Source organism: Nicrophorus vespilloides, unplaced genomic scaffold (assembly GCF_001412225.1).
Source record: "Nicrophorus vespilloides isolate i.1.1-1 unplaced genomic scaffold, Nicve_v1.0, whole genome shotgun sequence".
Classification (NCBI taxonomy): Eukaryota; Metazoa; Arthropoda; class Insecta; order Coleoptera; family Silphidae; genus Nicrophorus; species Nicrophorus vespilloides.
Genome location: NW_017097757.1, coordinates 6,280 through 22,650, shown reverse-complemented (window position 1 = coordinate 22,650; position 16,371 = coordinate 6,280). Strand labels below are relative to the sequence as shown.

Here is a 16,371-nt window from a genome sequence, read left to right as displayed (position 1 = left end):
GGACAGAAACAAAAAAAACCATCAATATTGCGTTTATTACACGCTCCATGATCGGAAGTGCTTTCGCTTAAGCAAATACAATTTGTCCAAATAAATCCGTCCGGGCGAAAAGTTAGAAAGTGCTGACTGCAGGCAAAAACAAATTTCGTTCGTAATGTTGGAACATTAGTGTCCGGAATCAATACCCCGATCGACATGTTATAATGTTCTTTAGTGCGTATTTTATTGCCCAATTTTCATTCCAATCCACTTTTCTTCTCTCTTTCGAATCGTAATACACACACACACATCATTTGAATTCCATTTTACTTATTATTGCGAAAACTATTTACTTTTTTTATTGTTCGCCAAATAGAAATCTCCATGCAATCCGAAATTGCCAAACAGCGAAACCAAAATTATATCATCAGTTTTTTTTTATATATTTATGTATACATTTAGATACTTAAATTGTATTACTTAAGCTACAATTATAGTAATTTCAGATAATAACATAAAGATTTTTTTAACATTTTTTTCACACAAAGTAATTGTTTAATTTTCTTCAGAATTAGACCAAAAAATATGAAAATTATTGAAAAATATTATATTTACCTTTATATGAGTTAATGATGGAAGTATATTGTTTTGTGTAGGTTTTTGTAATGGTAATTGTTCATGCAAGGTGTTTATTAATATTGAAAATGTGGAACGAAAGTGTGTCCAGCCGAAAAGTGTGCGACATTTGCATTTGGATCACACATGCACACGTCGCTCTCTCTATATATATATACAATATATATGTGCGTTTTATTGTTGTGCATTGTGTTTGGTGTGTTAATTACGAAAATCGGTGCAATCGAAAATATAATCGTTTTTCGTTTACGAAACGTGGGGGCTTGCAAAATTTTTTTGGTCTATGATGAAGACCGTACAAATTACCCAATTGGTCAATAGAATATTTGCGGACGTGCCGGAGCCGTGTCGAAACGCGATTTTCGTATGCAACTATAAATTATTTACCCGGCCTTTGCATAATATGTAAAGTCCGAGACGTACCAAAAAAATAAAAGAAGAAAGAAAAATTGAACGAGTGACAAAGAGCAGCAGACATTACAACTTGGGCTCTAGATGTCGCAGCACGTAGGACGGTCAAAGGCAGAGCCAGAGTACGTAACTGGCATACTAATAACCCTTTAATTTCTGTATATATAAATCGTTTATTTATTATAATATCGTAGTGCAAGTTTGATACTCGCAGAATGAAGGTGAGCGAACAACCCAATCAGGGGTTGTTTCTATTTCAAATTACTTTTCAGATTTTAATTCGTTTGGGGTTTGTTTCAGGGATTCGGTCTTTTGCTCTTGGTGACGGTGGTTGCGGCGGAACTACCGCCGTACCCTCCAAGCGGTTGGAAACCCGCAGGTCAAAGGTTGCAGCTTCCCATCAGAGGAAGACCTCTGAGGCAGCAGGAACTTCCCGTTCCGCACACGGTTTACGGTGCACCCTCAACCCAAGCTCCAGTTCCTCACACCGTTTATGGACCACCGTCCACGGAGGCCCCAAGCACCGAACCAACGTTCCAATACGGACCGCCAGCAAACGAGTACGGAGCTCCGGTGCAACCGGAAATCGAAACGGCTGTAGAACCGGAAGATGCCTACGGTCAACCCGATAACGAATACGGAAGTCCTCAGCAACCCGGAAATGAGTACGGTGGTCCTCAACAACCCGGAAATGAGTATGGTGGTCCTCAGCAACCTGGAAATGAGTACGGCGGTCCTCAACAACCTGGAAACGAAGAGGAAGGAAGCGGAACTTTACCTTTAGATCCGGGCGCGACCGAAACCGTCAGGCAGAACCAGTTCATCCAGCAGCTTCCTCACTACAAACCGTCCAACTTCAAGGCTCCGGAAAGGCTGCGACAGGGCAACCGCAACAATCAAAGACCTCAGAACTTCCAGCAGCAGCAGAGACCGCAGAACGTGAGGCAGCAGGTACCACAGAATGTGAGGCAACAAGTTCCGCAGAATGTGAGGCAGCAGAACGCTCGTCCCAAACCCCAGAGGTTGACCACCAACGTGCAGATCACCAAGCAACCGATCCGTTACGTGCAGACCGACTACAAGACCATCAGCGAGCAGGATTACAAGAGGATTCCGTCCAGGATTCAGCAGGCTCCGAAGAGCGCCAACTTCAACGCTCAACGTTTGCCCAACAGAGCCGCCGCTCCTCAATTCCAGAGGCAGCAACAGTTGTACACGACGACGACGACGACCACAACCACCCAAAGACCGACAACCACCGCCAGGAAGATCAAGAGGACCAGGAAACCCAGCACCCAGGAGGTAAGCTACAAAATTTACACATCTAACAAATCAATCAAAATTTCGAAATCATCTTTTTACTTCTATTTATTATAATAAACGTAATATATAATATATATTTAATAAATTTATGTTTTTTTTTTCTTTTGAATTCAGGAAATAGATTTTGTCCCGAACATAGCTGTTTCCACCGCCGTCGCCGCTGAATACTACGTTCTTCAGGACGATGGAAACGTGCAGAAGGTAGCTTACACCAACAAGGATGGACAGATCGAAGGAGAAATCACCTCCAATTTACGCTACGAAGACATCGATCCCGTCAACCCAATCTACTCGATCAACGAAAACAACCAGCTCATCAGAATCAACAAATAACTCTGCACAATACCAAAAAATACACCAATAGAGAACAAATCATGTATATTCTGTAAATGCGAATTTGTACATTTCATATAAATATATAGATCTTTTATTAACGTTAAAACAACATCTGCAACTTATTTCCATCTGTTCATTAGCTCTTATTTACCAATCAACATTTTTACCAAATTGGTATTGGCTGTGAGCAATGCATTGTTCCGAAACTTTCATTCCCATCAAGGATTTAAATTAGTTGCCTTCTTTCTTGTATAATGTATTTTGACCGAATCGAGAATACGTGACCCTTTGCATAACATATTTCATTTTCGAATATGAAAGTGCGATACACTCTTCAATCGGTTTTAATTAATAATCAAATATGTAAAGTGCGTTCCTGCTGCGTAATCGCTATTAGCAGGATTACGACCATAGGCAACAATCCAAGCACGGAGCTGTCACATGTTGTAAACGAAAATATTTACGTAATTTCAGCACGTGCAAATGCTTTGCATATATATCAAAATACTTAAGAAACAAATTCAATCAGTTGCATAATTAATTAATTTTATTAAAGATAATCAGTAGAAACTTGTTTGAATTAATTTAAGATCTTGTTTTAAAGCACTTTTAAATTATTTATTAAGTTTACTATAAATATAACTTAATTTATTAATTAATACTTAATTATCAGTTAAATATGTGTTAATTAAGAGTGTTGAACTAATTATTGAGTTACGTATTAACGGTTGTCTACGTTTAAAAAAAAGAAGTTACTAACATCTTTGGTTGCATACAAACTGATCCTGGAAAGGACGATGATTCATTCACGATTTCGTAAGTTGGCAACGCGATTCCCAATACAGATCGTGCGTTCCGTCTGTGAAAACATCATTTTCACGTGCGACATTCCGACGAGTGGTGGCATTATTATTATTATTAATTTTTTTTTCGGTCACCGCTGCTTGTCAACGCAGAAGAGCGACGAAGTGCGCGTCGGGAAGTGTGGCAGAATTTGAACAGTGCGTAAGTATCTTTTTTTCATTCATCTTCTCATTCACATTTTCCTCGATCCGCATCAACTGGAAGCTAAACTTGAACTTGACCTTAAATTTCGCCGCCTGCTAACTGCACTTTTTTTTAAAATCCGAATTACATAAACGGAAGTGATACAATTTAAAAAAAGAAAGAGATGTGTGTAAATTATTGTATTAAATCCATTTCAATTTACGTAATCCAATAAGATTGTCTGGTGAGAGTCGAGGGCTGCAAACAAACCACCTTTTGTTTCTAGGCATGACACGCACACCCTGATCTGACAGTTGTTTTCTCAGACCACTAGATTATTCAACAACTTTACTAAATACAAGCAAATGTTAACTAATTACACATCAGTTGTTTGCAATTACATCATCAATTATTTATATTTATTTTTTCGAAAAAACAATTTATTTTATTATCGTCCGCATCGAGATTTATATATCCATATGCGGAGATGATTATTTCGAACTTTGATCAACTTTTTTTTTTTATAGAAAATGTCAAATCCGCGTAACGGAACTCGCGAAAGAAGCAAAATAGAAAACAGCGTATTTTATTATTTACTTGGTTTAGAATTCAGGTCAGGTTTAAACTAGACGTTTCAATTTGTTGTCTACCGTTTCTATTTAAAATCACATGATTCATAACGCGAATATCTCATCTTAATTATTATGGAATTTCTTACAAATGATAAGACCGTATTAACTTAATTTATGTTGTTTGTACAACGATTTATAAATTATATCATTTCTACAATTTGCATGTAAATTATTATTATTTCAAGTTAATATATTTACTATAGTCCGGTTTGAAATTTTCAAAAAAAAAAACTAAATTTTAATTGTACAAAATAATTAGTATACAAATTTAGTTTTTATACAAAAATAATCGTTTTTTTTTTTGTTGAGAAAAACATTAAATTTAATTTATTGTTCAAATTATTATATTTTAACCGGATTCTAATTTGAATCTCTTATTTTTATTACTCAATTAATTAATTGAAATTTGTTTAAAAGTCAATAAATTGATCATATATTTTAAATCACAAAAGTTATAACTTAACTTTTTCAAATTCTAGCTGAATCATTGAACTATACTATATGTTCAGTCATTGTACGGTATTAATAAATTTAAATGTAATTGAACGAAGCAGGAAGTGCATTATACCAAAAAAAAAACAGTTTAATCTATTCAAAGGAATTAGCTTTTAGAACTTGACTTATATTTTTTTTTTCGCTCGGGCTGAAAAGCCGTTGCCACATAACTCGTCCTTGGCAATGGAGATGCTCATGATTCATACCGATTATCCAATTAATCAGTAACTTTTGTAAATATTATTGGAGTAAAATTGTTTAGACTTGATTCGGTTAAGTAAATCAAGGTCGAAATACCTAAACGCGATGCACTTTATATGGAAACGCTTTCTTCAAGTTGAATAGATAAGGAATGGTGTAGCGTTAACGTTAATTTCCGGCCGTTGCGTAAATCGACTAGAAAGTAAATAGAATTAAAATTTAGTTTTTATTTCGTGGCACAAATTTGTTTCGATGTTGTTGTTACATGCGCGCTAGTGGAGCCATCCATTTACTGCATGTAGTAGTGGTAGTAGTTGTTAGTAGTCCATGCTGGAAATAGAAAAGTCCTGCTTAATTTCCCTGCGATTTCTGTCTCATCCCAACACACGCGTTTCATCTCTCGCTCTCTCCGTCCGGCATTTGGACAGAGGCAGAGTGTCTGGTCGCGACGTGTGCGTTTCGTATACATTTTTAAAGTCTGCGGAGCTATTACATAAACGCATTTTTTTTCTCTCCTCCGGTCCCCAATCGCTTTTCTGCGGCAGTTCAATCCCGACCGTTTCCCAAGGATTATCCTCGCGCTCCTCTCGAAATTTATAATAAAAAAAAAGCTCCGCCGTCGCGAAGAGGATTCCCATCGGATGTCCCATAACTACAAGCTGGAACTATGCTTTGGGACTACTTCAGAGTGCCTAAAAAACATCTCATCAAAAGGTATTAAAAATATACTGAAAAGGTGTAAACATATATTTAGTTGCTGTTATTTTATTACACTCTGGAAATAATCCAAATGTATGTGTTTCAAATTACTTTTTGAAAAAAAAAGACAATAAATTTGTTAGTTTAATTGTAATTTATGACGTAAAACGCTTATATTTTAAATTGCATTTTCCAATAATTAAGCAAAGTAGAAATAATAATTATTTTAATTTCTCTAAAACCTATGCAAATAATGTTTTTCTTCCTCTATTTTTAGATTACAAAGTACAAACTTGCTCGTGTACGCATAAAATTCAAAATTCACATTGCCTATTAACATAAATAGGTGAAGAGTTTACATTTGCAAGTGATTATAAATATTTATAATTATTTTGCCATAACATCTATTTTTATTCAAGATCTGAATTATGTTAAATTATTTTTTTTTTGCAAATATTAAAATAAGTTTAATTTGCAAGCACAAAGTTGTGTAAGGATAAAATGAAATTACGTTGTATTTAGTTTGTTAATCTATTTCGGAATAATGGAAATGCGTCGTGTGGAAATGCGAAATGTAATTGGGGTTAAAAAATGTGTCGTGTCGCCTTCACCCTATTACGCAATTTTTCCTCTCGCAATCAAGAAAATTACGCGCGCGTGTTACGCAAACGCATCTGACTTTGTTGTTTTTTTTTTGTCTCTCGTACGTAGTTTTCCCTGCGAAAGGTTTGCCTTGTTTTACGCGATTTTTCCAATTCCGGGTGAAAGTACGCTGTTACATCACCACCGTTCGCATTGCATCCCATCTAAGTGCAATTCCCTGGCGTAACTAATTCCGGTAATTGATTCATAATGATCGTGGATCAATCCATGCGAATTTGATGTTCGATTATGCAACGAACTTCTTGGATGATTAACAACATTAGGAAATCGAAGAAATTGGAGAAATTTTATTTTGTAAAAATAATGAATTTATGTATGATTTCTATACGAAACTTGACGTTTGATTACGCAACAAACAACTGTAAAAATAGGTACAAATACGATGTTTGATGAAATTAGTAAAAAATTAAGATAATTTTATTTGTAGAAATAGCAAATATGTAATTGTAATGATTGTGTAATTGATCAAATCGTTTTCATCTGCTGCAAGTACGTGAAAATATGAACAATTTTGAGTGCCAATTTTAAAGTATTCAAGTTTAAAATTGTAAGTGGAGCAACGGTAATTACCGATGAAACCCATCTGTATTTAAAAAAAGAACTTAAAAATACCATAAATTTGACTTATAAAAACGTATGCTCTTTTTTTTTATAAAATTTTATAGAAATGTAATTTGAAATCAAAAGTTTCGCTTCTATAAAAATGCACTTCCTCTGAGCAATGCAATGAAAAAGTTAATGGAAGTTTCAAGTACAATAATTGGCTGGAATTGCAGAAAAATGTAATTAACGAACGGTGCAAATTTTAATTTGTGAACAATAGCGTTTTTTTTTGCTCTTTTTATCCACAAAATCATTTATTGCCTTTTCTTTGAACTTAAATAACCGTTAATTATCAATGACGAGTTATTAGAAGATGTAGTACAATTAGTGACGTAGACTATAAAACAATTAGTTGCAATTAACATTTGTATAGCTTCAACTCACTATATTTATTATCTCAAACACTTTTAGTTATTCAGTGAATGTAGCATGAATTCTGTAATAAACTATTAAATATAATCTGAATACTAACTCTATTACATTACGTCTCCATCCTCGGTAAATTGTGTTACAAAATTACGTGCATCAACATTCCATCCGCGTCCTCTGTACTTCAATTAAAAGTCAAGCTCTCAGTTGAATGGGTCATACGATCTCGTCTCAATTTATCTCACGTTTCTTCGTTGCTTTTTCTTTTCTTTTAGTTCGCTTCTTCTCTCTGTAGCCGCGAGAAGTCAAGTTCGAAGAAAACCAATTTCTTTTCGCTTTTTTATTGTTGTTGTTGTGCTGAAGATAATCCACGATGAGGGATCAATCAACGAGAACGGAAGATCCCAACGCGCGTTTCGCAGATGAGGTTTTGTTCACTATAAAATTTGCCTCTGTGATACCTAGCCTTTTCATAGGCTTATACTTAACGAACACGTAAGTTTTTACTTTATACTTATTTTATTATTATCTTGCACCCAATTCAAATCTTTCAGTGAATAGTCTCTTAGTATTGATGTACTTTTTATGAGATTATGTTTTAATTAATTGAATCTCACTAAATTGAAAAATAGTAATTTAAACTATTTGTTATTAAGTCATGTAAGTAAAACTTATAAGTAATTTAACTGTTTCCTGTTGTGTTAATTAATGTATTGTTATATGTGTATATTTGGTTGCCTACGTATCGGTCTAACTGAAATTCACTTATTTCACAAATTGTGCATTTACGTAACAGTTGCTAATAGCAATGCTATATTAGAAGTATAATTATTACACTACAATTATAGCATAAACATTAATTTAGCGAGCGTCTATACAGTAAGTCCTCGATTTACATTATTTCATACATACGCAGTCGACTTACGTGATTTACAATGAAACATTTGGAACTAATCCGAGCAAATCGAGGACTTACTGTACTTAGTTACTAACGTTAATTTTAATTTGTTTCAACTTACAAGTCTATACAAAAAAACATTTTTAAAAGCAATACGTTGTTAAAAACATTACGCAATAATTGCTTGCGACAGGCACATCATTCTTCATACATCTATTCTTTTGGTATATTTTTGTAAACAAAAAATCAATATAAAATTTAATATATTCTGGATCGATAATAACAGACAATAAATGATTTTGAGGTCATTGTGATATATTTAACTTAACTTATTAATTTCATATCAAACAATTGTCTAGTCCAGTGGTTCTCAAACTTTTTTGTCCGCGACCTTTTTTTGCACTTAAAAATGTAAGAATGGGGGAAAACGTAGAAAAACGTAAAATGTTTTTCGATACCCACCTTTTGAGAATCACTGGTCTAGTCTACATCTTCAGGTTTGTAAAGTTTAAAAAGTATCTAAAAAACTTTAATATTTGGTGATAAATTCATCTATTTCTTAATATTTTCATGCAGTAATGACTCAAAATATCCATTTAGAGTTGAATTAAGTTGAGAATTTGTTGAAAAAATGTTTACCTTGCAGATTTTTTCTTCTTCAAGTTTCCAGAAGGAAAAGAGTCAAAAAGAGTGAAAAATTTCAATATATTTTTTTTTAATTATTTTCATCCCATTTGTGTTGACTCAGATCTGTACATTGACCTGATGATACTTTAGAAACATGCCTAAACATGAGAGAGAAATGTACTAAAACTTGTTTGTTTCAAAAACAACTGTCGGACAATGAGCTTTTCATATCTAAATGTTGATTTTCTAATGGTTTATTCATTAGTGACCAATTTGCTGTTGTATATTTAACTTATCCTTTCATATTTTTAAAATTTCAAAGTAGTTGACATTTTCACCTTTAAAAACAATATTGCATACATAATTATTTTGTACAATTCGAAAAGAAAAGTCAAACTATTTAAAACTTTTAAAAAATTACATTTTCTACAGAAGTTATTACACAATTCTAACACACTAAACTTCGCGAATCAATTTTTTGTTCTTGTTGTTATATTTCAATAACTTTAGTGGAGCATACCAAAGTCCCAATTGGAAAAGTATTTTATTTATCGTTCGTTCAAATAAATTAAATAAAAAGCTAGTCATAGAATTGTTAATAAGAATTGCAAAAATTTATTTTGCGTTATTCTGTCGAGCGGATGCAACATAACAAAAAGAAAATGCAAATACATTGTTTAAACAATGTATATACTGAAAATTAAATAACGTCATGTAATCTACGTTTTTGATGTATAGCAGCAGCTGCACGAGTCTACTATATCTACGCCATATGGCTGTTGTCAAAGTACAAACGATCTTTTTGAACAGCGTAAGCTTTCATGCGCGTAGGTCAAGAATTACAGTGACATTGATCTTTTGTACTCAAATAATGAGCGTTATTTAGAAAGAAAAAATAGATCTTATTTAAAAGAAAATACAATTGTTACTTTATGCTGTTGTTATTAATCAAATATAATACAACAAATATCCAACTTTCATATGCATCTTTTGGATCCATTCAATCTATTATAGTTTTCGAGAAAATCACTAAAAATTCGTTATTCGTAATTTGTTATCCATTCATGTTTCAATGTGAATTACAGCCAAACCACGTCAATAATTGTTTACACGTTGCATTCCTCGAATATCCAGCTTTTAAATGCATCTTTTGGATCAATTCTATCTACTATAGTTTTCGAGAAAATAAATAAAATGCTTTTTCGAGGGTTCATTTTTTATTGCTAAATTCAGCAAATTTGTTGACCGGTACAATCGTCTTATAAATGAGAGAGTACTACACTGTATATATGTGATAATAGAAATGAATTTTTCAAATTTTCAATTATTGGAATGTTGTTGTGTGAAAACTCAATTGCTAATGTGATTAGTGTTTTTATTTTTCGCTCGAATTAATTCTTATTTACTTTACATGAGTGAGCTGTTTTATAGTAAATTCCAGTAATTACAGATTTAGTATGGTAATACGATTCCTTTCGATTGTGATTTTCCACTTTCGATCCGTCTGCATGATCTGTAACAAATAAAAATCGATCGAGCCAAGGCCAGAATATACCCCACTTACATAATTCGAAGCAATCGATTTAACAACAGACCCTTTCCGCTTGCACATTTCTATTGTGTTTAGACACGACGATTTACGTCGACTGTTGATATATTTTATAATTAAATTTGTTCCTTTCCAGACACAAAAAAAACATGAAGATAAAATGTTTAAATAATTGTCTGCGTCAATTTTAATTGTCAATTAACGTTTGAATCGTTCAAAAAACACGTGTTTTCTATGTGGGAAAATGAACGAAGAAGGATATCTTTCTTAGTATTGACCACTTCGAGTCTAATAAAGTATACTTAATTAGGTTCATTTTTTTTGTTGACTGTTTCGGATTGGGTTAGAGAAGTGAGGATTTTCGGCAGGTTCTATCTACCTGCACTTCCAATATGCGTTGGTATTATTTGCATTTCGCCTTATCTCCCACCTATCTGAATGGTACGATGAATTGCGTAAGAACGGGGGGAATTGCGAGCAAATAAAAACCACGCTCGTTGCATCAAGAGTAAAGCTCGACGAAACGCCGGTACGTTGTTGCGGTCTTCATATCTGCCACGTGATTTTCGATTTACGTGCCTGTACCCGGCTAACTGACCACCTATCCTACCTTCCAATAAACCAACCAACCAACCAAACCATTCGGATAGACCGCAAAAGCCGGTGGTGTGATCCGCAGCGACCGCGAACCTCTCTTCATTCCCAATCCGACCCTCCACCAACCATCGCAACAGCAGCAGCAACTGCTAAAGAGAATAGCGAAAGAAGTGAGGAAAGGGGATAACGTCGCCGCTCGCCGCATACATATAAGTCTGTCTCGGCCCGCCGAAACCGCTTCTTTCTTTCTTTCTCTCCCACATAACATTAACATTTCCGAGTTTGAACAATGCCCTACGAAAGGAACAAATTCCACGGGGGGCACAAAGTGATCGAACTGTACAAAGACTTCAAATACAATATTATACGTGATGACAAAGTTACTGTGAACTCGAAGTGCTGCCTGGGCTGGTCCAAAAGGTAACTAAACAATTATCGCATTCGTTAAGTTTTCCGTCATGCCGTTAATTCGCACACTCTGTTAACGTTGCACTACAAATCTCAATTACAAGCATACTTTTGAAAGAGCCTTAAAGGTTTTAATATATAGTCAACTCACAAAGTACAAATAATGACAAAAAAGGAACTATTAAATTTCAAAACTAAATTTTAACAATTTTTATTATTGTTTATTTTCAATGATTTCGTATCCATGCATGACTTCAAAAGCGTCAAATTTAAATTATCTACATTTTGAGAATAAACTATCTGGATATTGATAATTGCATATATACGAAATTTGTAAACATAATATTTAAATTATCTTCAATGCAAATAATTACATAATTATTTGCACTTATCATAACTACCTTCAAATTAACTAAAAAATTAACGTCAGTGTAATTTTAGAAATGATTATTTTAAAATATTTATATATTTAAATTATTCGATAAAATTATCTACACATTTTGTTAATTTGATTAAAATACTGCTGCTCTTACTTCAAACAACATTTCTTGTTTTATTTAACCTATTTTTCATTTGCAAAATATTTACTAAAATTTACCCCCATTGATATATAAGGAATTAGTATCTTGATTTGTTACTAAAGACTAATTTCTTAGTTGCATATGTACAGATTTAAAAGTTTACTAGTTATGATTCGTGTAGCCTAATTAATTGAAAATTCTAAAATAAACTTTAAACGTCTGGCTGAGACACGTCATTACATTTGTAATGCAAAAATGAAAATAGTGTATTTTTAAATAAATTATTAAATTTCAGTTTCCACTAAATTCTTTCATTCATTTTTCTTTGACTGCCATTTATTGTGTGTTAATATGTATTGAGTTCAATTGTTTATATATTCCATAAATATTTATTATTAAATTTATCATTTTTAGGAAATTTTCTAGAACAACTTAAATATGTTTTTTTTTTTGCTTTAGTAATTTAAATATCTACTTTACTCAACTTTATAATTTAGTAATTAAGATTAAATTTAACTAATTTACGTGACTTGTATTTTATTTATTTGCAAGCAAACATTTTTTTGTATTGAATTTGTTTATCAAGGAAAGAAATATCAATAACTGATAATGTTTAGTTGAAAGAAACTTTTCTGGAAATGGCAACTATGTGCTAACCGGACGACTCTTTCGTTCCGCATTTTATGTAATACCGAAAGTTTCTTCTCAGCACGCAGGAAACGCAACAATCGGTCAGTTCCTCATTGCAGCTTTGAATGAATCGGGGAAATCTGAAAGAAAATACAGTAGGGTGTTGCATATTGATCCGTTTTACCTGAAATTTTCGGAACAGCTGCAGAGATAAACTTTGATTAAAAACGTGTACAGCCGTGTATAGAAATTATGCATACAAAACATATTATTTATGTGAGTGATACGGCAAAAGTGTTTGGTTTTTTGATTAAATTATAATGGTTTTTGTACCTCGATTCATGCAAATGTAACTATCTTTTTATATTGGAAAAACACAGTGGAACTAGAGAAAATCTTAAATAAAAATGTATGCGTTAGTTCGTTACGATTTTAGTAAAGTTATATTTGTTTGTTGTTGATTTCAGCAGATTGCAATTACCGAATTAAGTTTAAAATTCGTAGACTGAAAATAAATGCATAAGAATGGGTTTAATAAATTACATGTTTTCGTGTTTATCGATGGAAAAACCAAGCCCGTATTGTTTTTCTTCGATTTTGTATTGTTTTTTTCGTGGCAAGTTTTAATTGGAATATAAACAACAAGATTAAAACGTTGTCTCGGAAAGTCTGTACAAGTAGTAAATTGTAGGCTTGATAAGTAGGAAAGAGGTAGAAGAACAATAGATTAATTAATTAATATCCTATTGTCGTGCGACATTAACCTGGATTAATCGGAATAAATGTTTTTTTTTGCAAAATTGATTGTCGATTTCTAAGCGTTGCAAAAAAAAAAATTTAAAAATTTCCAATATTGATCACCCAATGGATGCGATTACGTAAAACGCGGAGAGTGAAAGTATTTCTCTATCTCCTCAAACTGAATCTTGCTCTCCTTTTGTTTCTTAACACTTTTCAAACGCGTCCTTGATCGTATTCGTACATAGCTTATTATGTACCATCACAAATTTCGTTTCGGCTATTTTCTTTTGCCACGTGCACACCTGCTGCAACACGTTTTCATTAACCGATATTTTAAAATTTTTTACAAATTTAAATTATTCAATAAAATTAAAAAAATTACAATGACTATTTAAGTCAAGGATTGACCTTTCAAACTATGGATATGCAATTGTTAATTTTTTACATTCGTACAATGAATTAAGCAATGTTTCATTTGTATATTTTACACGAAATAAATTTAATTTAAACCAGCGTTTTTAAAACTGTGAGGAAAGTGAGCAATTTTCCAAATTACTGCTAAATTTTTATCTGTTTTATGAAATTGTGATTAAATATTATTAAGGGAGGCATCAAGTTTGGAAACTACTGGTTTAAACACAAACAGATTTGCAGTTAAATTGGTGCTATGAAGATCATACGATTTGTAGTCCAATTTGTTGGTTGGTATGCAAAAATCATACGATTTATTGTTCGACTAATCTATTAACAATGCGACAAAACGCGGTAATCCTTATGAATTATGCCCGGCAACAGTCATAATTTTCGCTTTATTGATTCAATTGTTCCATTTTTACCGACGTACGAACGAAACTCTCGCTACGTGAATACAAATTGCGAAGCAATTAAAGAAAATTGCTGATTGCAGAACAATGTGTCGTATTGTTTATACAGTTGAGGAAAAAAATCATTAGCAGAAATCGCGTTCCAAGAAACTAATAGTAAAAATAAGTCTGTCATCACAAAAACAAGTATTATTAATGAAATTCAATTTCTTACATGGAATTTAAGAATCAGTTTGATTTGCGTAATCAGTGTTAAGAGATTTACTTGATAATTAACTATAATTGATTTATAAAATCGAGATGAGTGCTTCTATCCAAGTACTTTCCTCAGCGCAATTTGCTTAACTTTTTTTATAACATCGCAGTCTAATCAATTATTTGATGCAATTATAATGGTGCTATGGAAAAGTAATTGTAATCCAAGTAATTTCATCAACGTAGTTGCTTAACTTTATTGAAACATTTTAGTCTAATTTGTAATGTAATAAAATAGTAAGACAAGTAATTTCATCCAAGTACTTTCTTCAATGCACGTTGCTTAACTTTCTTACTCTTTGATGTAATAGTGATTAACAGTGATGATCAATGAACGTAGCTGCGATTCTAATCAATTATTTGATGTAATGTAATTCATTAAACAATAATGAACGGTATTTAATGCGAAACGAACGTTGAACCTACTTCGGGTTTATTTTTTATCTTTCTTTTCTTTTCATTTAGTTGAAGTTACGGTCTGTGCAATTCGGCCTCCTGCCAAGGTGAATGGCAAGTGGAGTTCTCGGAAAGATGTGCAAGTCCCGTACATCCAAACCCGCTTTGTTAGAAATATAATAACGCACGAAACTAAGCAAAAGACATTTCGATTGTCTAAATTCACAGACAATTCGTTGTGAAAACGATTCCAGCTACTCCCAATAAACGTTCTCGTTATTTACTATTTTTCCAAACTATAATACTTATTTTAAGTGCAGCAATAATGGATTTTTATGAAGTACTTTGATTCATTATAACTAATCGATTCCAAGTATGCAAAAATTATTTTCGTTTACTTTGAACGTTTTACTCTTATATTATATCAACTATAAACAATTTACGAAAGTTAAGCAATGTGAATCGTGGTTAATACTTGGATGAGTGTGTTTTTCATACAATTGTTAATATAAACTATTTTCTATGTATTTATTAAATGAGCAATATTTACATATAAGATGAATTAATTATATTCATGTGTGTGTAATTAATTTAATTTAATTATTTTTTTCTGAATATTGAGTGAAATTACTGTTCCAACGCAAGTACTTGGCAAGTAACAGTTGGAATGTTTTTCTATTGTTTATTGTAAACTAATTTGTGTTTTGTTCTTTTGCTTGCAGAATAAGTTTATGGACACTCAAGTTGGCACTGGTGATATTTTTCCTTATATTTATAGTAGGTCCATTTATTTATAAGTATTGCTATGGAGTACAAAGGAGTTTAGTATTTCTCAATTTTGGTGAGTTTATTTGTTTGTATCTTCTTTTGGTGTGAATTTATCAATTAACATTTATGTTAGATAAATTTCAGAACTGTAGCATTTTAATTCCTAAATATTTCATTCTTGTATTATGTCATTATATCACATCACATTTAATAAGTAAATTGTATAATTATTGATATTATCAATAACTGTATTCCATGCTGTATTAAGCTGAATAATCTCCGATGCAAATTTTAAATTTCAATATTAGATTTAGTTTAATTCTTGCGTCGTTTCATCGGATTAATTAATGCTAGGCATAAATTCAATATTATATTTATATTCTGATTGGAGAAATGCCATAAATTACATGTGTTTTGAATGTGATCCAAAATATGCTCGTTGCACAATATTCGTTTGTAATCTGATGGGAATCAGGGACGTTTCTTCGTTTCCGTTTCCTGTTCAATGTGTGTTGTTTTTTGTTGTTGGAAATTATTTTAAACATTTTAATTCATGCATTTGTTTGCTTCCGGTTAACAGTGAGTTGGCCAAAGAACCCGGATTTCGATAATCCCAGAAAGTATGGAGTGGATGGAGCGATCAACTTTTATTTGGACACCGATGAAGGCGTCCGGCTCGGAGTGTGGCACATTCTACCCGAAAACTTAGTCAATAATCGGACGGAGTATAGCAGGGAGTACTTCGGGGATGTTCTTCGAGATGGCCAGAATGTGATGATCTACAACCACGGGAATTCCGGGCATCGGGTAGCGCCGCACCGGG

At 32.7% G+C, this 16,371-nt stretch overlaps 2 protein-coding genes across 2 annotated transcripts in view; both read left to right on the top strand.

Annotated features, from left to right (window-relative positions):
* Positions 1 to 1,231: 1,231 nt before the first annotated feature.
* LOC108560879 (basic salivary proline-rich protein 1-like) lies at positions 1,232 to 2,699 on the top strand. Its single transcript, XM_017918590.1, has 3 exons — positions 1,232 to 1,247; positions 1,327 to 2,328; positions 2,464 to 2,699. The coding sequence occupies exons 1-3, from the start codon at positions 1,242 to 1,244 to the stop codon at positions 2,680 to 2,682; spliced, it is 1,227 nt and encodes a 408-aa protein (XP_017774079.1). The 5' UTR covers positions 1,232 to 1,241; the 3' UTR covers positions 2,683 to 2,699.
* An 8,074-nt stretch (positions 2,700 to 10,773) lies between these two features.
* LOC108560880 (monoacylglycerol lipase ABHD12-like) overlaps positions 10,774 to 16,371 on the top strand; it is a 7,667-nt gene continuing 2,069 nt past the window's right edge. Inside the window, exons 1-3 of the mRNA XM_017918591.1 lie at positions 10,774 to 11,425; positions 15,503 to 15,621; positions 16,129 to 16,371. The exon at positions 16,129 to 16,371 is cut by the window's right edge and continues 224 nt beyond it. Of these exons, the coding sequence (XP_017774080.1) occupies positions 11,295 to 11,425; positions 15,503 to 15,621; positions 16,129 to 16,371 (493 nt within the window). The 5' untranslated portion in view covers positions 10,774 to 11,294. The remainder of the gene's footprint in view (positions 11,426 to 15,502; positions 15,622 to 16,128) is intronic.